This window comes from Nicotiana sylvestris, chromosome 7 (genome assembly GCF_000393655.2).
Source record: "Nicotiana sylvestris chromosome 7, ASM39365v2, whole genome shotgun sequence".
NCBI lineage: Eukaryota > Viridiplantae > Streptophyta > Magnoliopsida > Solanales > Solanaceae > Nicotiana > Nicotiana sylvestris.
The window spans coordinates 45130567-45138566 of NC_091063.1; the positions used below are offsets into that span (position 1 = coordinate 45130567).

General features: G+C 38.7%; 1 protein-coding gene across 1 annotated transcript; it reads left to right on the top strand.

Moving 5' to 3' along the window:
- The first annotated feature begins 632 nt into the window (after positions 1–632).
- Positions 633–2822, top strand: LOC104242375 (heavy metal-associated isoprenylated plant protein 28). The gene is made up of 3 exons (XM_009797418.2): positions 633–763; positions 869–944; positions 2243–2822. The coding sequence occupies exons 1-3, from the start codon at positions 755–757 to the stop codon at positions 2611–2613; spliced, it is 456 nt and encodes a 151-aa protein (XP_009795720.1). The 5' UTR covers positions 633–754; the 3' UTR covers positions 2614–2822.
- The last annotated feature ends 5178 nt before the right edge of the window (positions 2823–8000 follow it).

The window sequence follows — 8000 nt, forward strand, 5'->3', positions numbered from 1 at the left end:
CATTTTTGGATCAAATAAGTTTGTTTGTATATAAACCACGTAACAAAATTTAAGCGTACGGGTAAACATGTGCATTACTAAAGAAAGGAGGGGAAAGAAAGTATAAAGTGGGATTTAAATCCGCCCTTGTAGACATTTAGTTAGTTGTAAAGATTAATAAATGACTTGTGGAGTACTACTAGATTAACTGTCGAAGACGTGCTATTTGATCGCTACAATCGCACTCGACGCTCGTTCCACGTGCATTTTCTCAACGCTAATTCCGTCTTCAACCGTCCACTTTCCGCCCTAACGTACTTCCTGTAGTATCTTTGATCATTATTCGGATTAATCTATTTCACTATTGTTTCAATGATTTTATCAAAGTCAAGGCTCTAATTAACTTTTCTGATAACAAAAGCAAAAAATATTGGAGTGTGTCCATGTTAAGTGACAGCTTCTTATCGACAGTTAACGTCCTCTCATCCATAAGAAGCGCAGCCCCACTTGTATCCTTTCTTGTTGCAAGGGCAAGAGAAGAGAAAAGTCGGTGCACATATATTATTTTTCTAAGTAAGAGAGAGCGCGGGGAACGCGGAGGGAGGAGGAATGAAATTATTACTATTATTTATAAACGTTCAAGTCTTTCACTCATCGATCATTCGATTATAAGCCAATGTTACAGAATAAGGTCCATTGCAATTTGCAGCAGCTTTATATGTATTTTTGTTACCAAAGAAAGAAAGAAATCTAAGGTTCAAGATCTTGAATTAAGATGACGACGGTAATTACCATCTCCTCTATCTTTTCTGTCTAATTCTAATTTCATTCTTAGCTTAAGATTTTTAACCGATTTTATATGTCTTAATTATCTTTTGGTTGAGTTCAGATGACAGAGATGAGAGTACATATGGATTGTGCTGGATGTGAGAGCAAGATCAGAAAATCTCTCGAGAAAGTTAAAGGTAAATCAGTTCTAGCAGCTTATTTTTTAGAGTTGCTAACTTCACTTATTATAGAGAATTACTTATAAAAACAAACTCCATCTGTTTCAAATTACTTTTTAGTCTGTCCAAAATAAATGACACATTTTTAAATTTGGAAATAATTCAACGTTAAACTCATTATTTTACTCATTTTACCTTTAATGAGAAACTTTTATAATCACACAAATATCATGGCCCCGCGAAACCTTAAGCTTTTAAGACCACAAGTTTCTAGTCTTCTTTTTTTTCTTAAACTTTGTGCTGAGTCAAACTACCTCATATAAATTGAAACGGAGGAAGTAATTATTTCACACGAAGATGTCGCACATCGCATCGGAGCGGGGTGGATGAAATTGAGGCTCGCTTCCGGTGTTTCATGCGATAAGAATGTGCCACCAAGACTTAAGGGTAAGTTTTATAGTGTGATGGTTCGATCAAATATGTTGTATGAAACTAAGTGTTGGCCAGTCAAGAACTCCCACTTGCAGAAGATGAAAGTAGCAGAGATGAGGATGTTGAGATGGATGTGTGGGTTTACCATGAGAGATAAGATTAAGAATGAAGCTATCCCGGACAGAGTGGGAGTAGCCTACGTGGAGGACAAAATGCGGGAGTCGAGACTGAGATTGTTCGGACATGTTAAGAGAAGAAGCATTGATGCTCTTGTTAGGAGGTGTGAGAGGTTAGCCATGGCGAGTTTGCGAAGAGGTCGAGGTAGGCCTAAGAAAGTACTGGAGAGAGGTGATTAGACAGGACATGGCGCTGCTTCAGCTCACTGAGGACATGACCCTTGATAGGAGGGTATGGAGGTCGAGGATTAAAGTAGAAGGTTAATGGGTAGTTTTTAGTTTCTCACCGATAGTTTTTGTAGCACGCATGCCCCTTCATATTCCTAGATTTTTATTGTCTTACGTGTTTTTATTCGCTTCAGGTATTGTATTCCTTGTTGCTAATATTTGGTACTGCTTATGCTTTATCTCTCTCTTTTTTCTTTTCTCTTCCTTCTTTCTTCCTTTCTTGATTTCCTCCTCTACTTCTTACCCTTCCTGAGCCGAGGGTCTATTAGAAACAATCTCTCTACCTGAATTAGATAGGGGTAAGGTCTGCGTACAGACTACCCTCCCCAGACCCCACCTGTTGTTGTTGTTGTTGACCATAGTTTAAAATTTATATTTAAAATTATTTTGTATATAGAAGTTTAAACTCAAAACAGAATGATGGGATTTGAAATATTGTGTTAAGGGGTATCTAATTTTGTGAAATATTCTATATTTCAGGTGTTGATAATGTAGAAATAGATATGGCCATGCAAAAGGTGACAGTAACAGGATGGGCAGACCAAAAGAAAATACTCAAGACAGTGAGGAGAACTGGTAAAAGAGCTGAAATATGGCAATTTCCTCATAATCCTGAGATGAGAAATTATCCTAATTATGTCACTGATCATTATTATCAGCAGCAAGGCTGCGGTGGTCCGTCCACGTATTACGCCGGAGAGCCACCGGCTTCCGCCTATAACTACCGCAAACACGGCTATGACAATTATGGTCGAGCTTACAGCCTTTATAGGGGCAATTCAAACACTTTTGGTAGCCGAGCTGGTGATACATTTAGCGACGAGAATCCTAATGGTTGTCACATTATGTGAAAATTGTTGGTTGAGCAGAATTTCCATTTCAATTTCACTATTTCACTATTTCACTTTTCTTTTCTTCTCTTTCTCCATCCTTTTTTGTCTATTGAAGGTTGAAAGAAAACCACATAATTTCCTTTCCTCTTTTGTCTTTTTTCTTCTGGTCCTTAAAAATTTATAGACTCAGTCATCAAGTAAAAGTTTGTAACATGTGTTTGACCAAAAGATATAGAAACTTTTTTGATTAAATCAATTAATGATGATGATGAGGGTAAATCTTAGTTAAGGATAATTAATTTTAGATCCGAAATGAATAATATGAATAGAAAAATATAGCTGAGTATAAGTGTTGGCCGTGATTATGGCCAGATTTAATAGCATAAAGAAAGATGCATTAAGTAACATTAAGTGACAATAAAATGTAAATAAAGGAAAAGATTCACCCAATCTTGAGTGAGACGGATCTTCTTTCATTTGATAAAGACGAATAATAGACAAATACAAGAACCTTAGGACCCTTTTTTGGATCTGATAAAGGTATGGGATCACAGATCCTCCAGAGAGGTGTGTTTACATATTTTCTAGAGAGAGAGAGAGGGAGAGAGAGCCCCCTTTTTTGGAAAGTCCTCCCCTCCTATTTATAAGGGGGTATCCATAGAAAATCCTAAAAAAAAGTACAATTTAGAGGGAATATTCCCTTTGAGTATTCCAAAGCAAACTAGTTGTTCCATCACTGCCCGACCTTGGCCTTATTGATGAGTGTCCGACCTCGGCCTGTCCGACTTTGGCCTTATTGATGAGTGTCCGATCTCGGCCTTATGTCTCCGCGTGCCGAATTTCTCTGACCTAATTTTGACCCATAGAGTTAGTCCCTTGCTTATCGAGGCCGTCTCTTGGTCGAGCTCGATGAGCGGACCTCATTAATCATAGTTCGAGAAATTCGGATGGGCAGGTCGACTAGTATGGATTGCGGCTGAGGGTGCCGATGCCGAGGGAGAATTTCTTGGAGAGGGTGGTGAAGAGGGTGGCGATGGTGACGTAGAGTGAAAAGATAGCTATCTTTGTCTGTTTTTTTGTTGTTTCTCCCTTCTTCTTTTTTTAAGACTATTGATCCAGGTCGTATGTAATCTGCGACTATTTGCGCAGTGACTTTGTATAAAGAAGAATTTTTCATTATTATTCGCCTTGTACTTTTCTATGTTTTTGCTTTTTCGCGACTTTGGTGCGAGGTAGATTCCCGCATGGCGAGTCCCGGTATTTCTTTCCCTTTACATTTTCTGACGGCACTTGGCCTTAGGAACATTTCGAATTCTCTTTGGCGATGGCTCGTATCCCCGAGGGTGCAGTTTCAAACTTTTATCGAAATATCAACACGTTGTTGTCCGATCGAGGTCAGACTCTTCTTTTTGGCGAAGGCCCATGACCTTAGAGGGTATTATTTCGATCTTGTCGAAATATTAACCCGTCATCATTCGATCGAGGTCGAACCCTTCTTTTTGGCGAAATCCCTTTGGCCTTAAATGGTGTTATTTCGAACTTGTCGAAATGTTAACCCATCATCGTTCGATCAGGGTCGAGCTTTTCTTTTTGGCGAAGGCCCTTGGCCTTAAAGGGTGTCATTTCGAACTTATCAAAATGTTACCCGTCGTCGTTCGATCAAGGTCGAACTCTTATTTTTGGCGATGGCCCTAGGCCTTAAAAGGTATTATTTCGAACTTATCGAAATAGTAACCTGTCGTCGTTCGATCGATGTCGAACCCTTCTTTTTGCCGAAGGCCCTTGGACTTAAAGGGTATTATTTCGAACTTATCGAAATGTTAACCCGTCATCGTTCGATCAAGGTCGAACTCTTCTTTTTGGCGAAGGCCCTTGGCCTTAAAGGGTGTTATTTCAAACTTGTCGAAATGTTAACCCATCATCATTCAATCAAGGTCGAACTCTTTTTTTTGGCGAAGGCCCTTGGCCTTAAAGGGTGTTATTTCGAACTTGTCGAAATATTAACCCGTCGTCGTTCGATCGAGGTCGAACCCTTCTTTTTGGCGAAGGCCCTTGGCCTTAAAGGGTATTATTTCGAACTTGTCGAAATGTTAATCCGTCGTCGTTCGATCAGGGTCGAACTCTTCTTCTTTTTGGCGAAGGCCCTTGGCCTTAAAGGGTGTTATTTCGAACTTATCGAAATGTTAACCCGTTGTCGTTCGATCAAGGTTGAACTCTTCTTTTTGGCGAAGGCCCTTGGCCTTAAAGGGTGTTATTTCGAACTTATCAAAATGTTAACCCGTCGTCGTTTGATCAAGGTCGAACTCTTCTTTTTGGCGAAGGCCCTTGGCCTTAAAGGGTATTATTTTGAACTTATCGAAATGTTAACCCGTCATCATTCGATCAAGGTCGAACTCTTCTTTTTGGCGAAGGCCCTTGGCCTTAAAGGGTGTTATTTCGATCTTATCGAAATGTTAACTAGTCGTCATTCGATCAGGGTCGAACTCTTCTTTTTGGCGAAGGCCCTTGGCCTTAAAGGGTGTTATTTCGAACTTATCGAAATGTTAACCCGTCGTCGTTTGATCAAGGTCGAATTCTTCTTTTTGTGGAACCCTTGGCCTTAAAGGGTGTTATTTCGAACTTATCGAAATGTTAACCCATCGTCGTTCGATCAAGGTCGAACTTTTCATTTTGGCAAAATCCCTTGGCCTTAAAGGGTGTTATTTCGAACTTATTAAAATGTTAACCCGTCGTCGTTCGATCAAGGTCGAACTCTTCTTTTTGGAGAAAGCTCTTGGTCGTAGGGGTGTTATTTTGAGCTGGTCGAAATGTTAACCCGTCGTCATTCGAACGAAGTCGAACTCTCCTTTTTTGGTGATGGCCCTTGGTCGTTGGAGTGTTCCCTGGGGGAGTCCCAGTTTTGCTTAGCTTCTGCAACTCTTGGGTGAGTCCCAGTTTGGTTAATTTTGCTTGCACTGGGGAATATGATGCATTTCCTGGGTGAGTCCTAGTTTGCTTAATTTTGCTTGCATTGGAGAATACGACGTGTTTCCCGTGTGACTTCCCCCACTTTATTCCACTTGGAGAAATAGTCAGTTAAAACAAAATAAAAGCATTCGTTACCTCAGTTTGATCACGTCCCTTCTCCGGTTATTCTTTCAGTGGCCGCTACCAATTTGGCATGGCTGTCCGTTTTAGTAAAGTTTTATGTCTACAATTGGGTTTGTTGTTGTAGAGGCTATGAAGATATGTTGATGGTTCCGAAAATTATTGTTCCTAAAAACTGAACCAAGAACATTGATCAAGGTGGGATCTTCATGTAGTGGCCGAGTTTGAAGTCGCTGAGGAAAGAGACAGCCTGTGACATGCTCGTGTACCCATAGACTTTGAAGCACATATTTGCTATTGGTCTTCCTGGTAGTATAATTCCCATGACATATTCAGTGATTATGTTCAAGCCTGGGGTCTGGTTTGTTGTAGCCAATCTATATATACTAGTACGTGTCGAGTATTCCATGAGTAGTTTTTTTGAGAAATATATGAATAGTTGTTAACAGGGAAGCCAAGTATTATCAGCTACTCAATCAAAACTTTACTTTTGACAATGTCTAACCTCATCAGTTTGTTATTCTATATCAAATTAAAAGATAGGTATAAATACTTGTACAATCTATATTTATGTATACCAGATGTTGTAGCTGCCTCATTATTGACTAGAAGCTCCTTTAATACAACTCATAACAACTAGTACCGCCTATTTGAGCGAACAACTTACGGTAGTAGATTGTAGGATTTACCTATATCTTAATTCAATATCAGCAAGCAGTAGAGGAACATAATTGATAAGAAGTAAAGCCATTCCATTGATCAATGGTGAGTCATTATTCTCTTTTAAGAGAGATTTTTTCCAAAAGACTATTGCAAGTCTCCTTTTAAGACCGTAACCCGAGACTTTTTAACCAAAAGGATCATGTAATTCTTGATCTAGATGAAACTAAAATTTTAACTAGAAAATCCCCACAGACGGCGCCAAATTGTTTGACCAAAAGATATCGAAACCTTTTTGATTAAATCAATTAATGATAATGATGAGGGTAAATCCTAGTTAAGGATAATTAATTCTAGATCCGAAATGAATAATATGAATAGAAAAACATAGCTGAGTATAAGTGTTGGCCGTGATTATGCCATATTTAATAGCATAAAGAAAGATGCATTAAGTAACATTAAATGATAATAAAATGTAAATAAAGGAAAGGATTCACCCAATCTTGAGTGAGACGGATCTTCTTTCATTTGATAAATACGAATGATAGATAAATATAAGAACCTTAGGACCCTTTTTGGATCCGATAAAGGTATGGAATCACAGATCCTCCAGAGATGTGTGTTTACATATTTTCTAGAGAGAGGGAGAGGGAGAGAGAGACCCCTTTTTTGGGAAGTCCTCCCCTCATATTTATAAGGGGGTATCCATAGAAAATCCTAAAAAAAGTACGATTTAGAGGGATATTCCCTTTGAGTATTCCAAAGCAAACTAGCTGTTCCATCACTGCCCGACCTCGGCCTTATTGATGAGTGTCCGACCTCGGCCTGTCCGACCTTGGCCTTATTGATGAGTGTCCGACCTCAGCCAATTGATAACTGTCCAACCTCGGCCTATCCGACCTCGGCCTTATGTCTCCGCGTACCGAATTTATCTGATCTAATTTCGACCCATACAACATGTAAACTGTATAAGCTTTTAAGCAAGTAGTAATATTTTTGAAAGGATGTAAGCTTCTAATTACATATTTCTGAATAAATAGACTTGTTGTTCATATATAGCTGACTTTTTCTACCGCGTTTTCCAAATTACTTGTTATAATAACAATAAATTAAATTATTTTCATACAAGGGAGAAGCAAGAAAGATCCACTTCAAAGTTCAAACTCGTGAAATGTTAATCAAATGTGGCATTCTGGCCACAAGGCTGTCCTCTTAGGACCCTATGTAAGACATGTTTGGATTCGTGAAATAGTGCACTACTCACGAGTAGGAGTGGCAAATGGGCGGGTCAGGTCAGATATGAGTGGGTCGAAAAAGGGTAATTCAAAAAACGGATAAATTATCCGACCCGTATTTGAGACAGATAAAAAAAATGTTATCCTGCGGATAATATGGATATCCATATTATCCATGGCTTCTTGAATATGATCACTTTGGCAAATAGTATTCCAAACTTAAGAAACCCTCAATTTGAGGGTTTACAAATGTAAAAATTAAACACATTAGTTATCCATTGGTTATCCATTTGGTTAACCATTTTCTAATTAAGGGGATAATATGGTTATTATCCATATTTGGCCCATTTTAAAAAAGTTCATCATCCAATCCATTTTCTAATTGATAATATGGGTAGATAACTGTTTTCTTTTAACCATTTT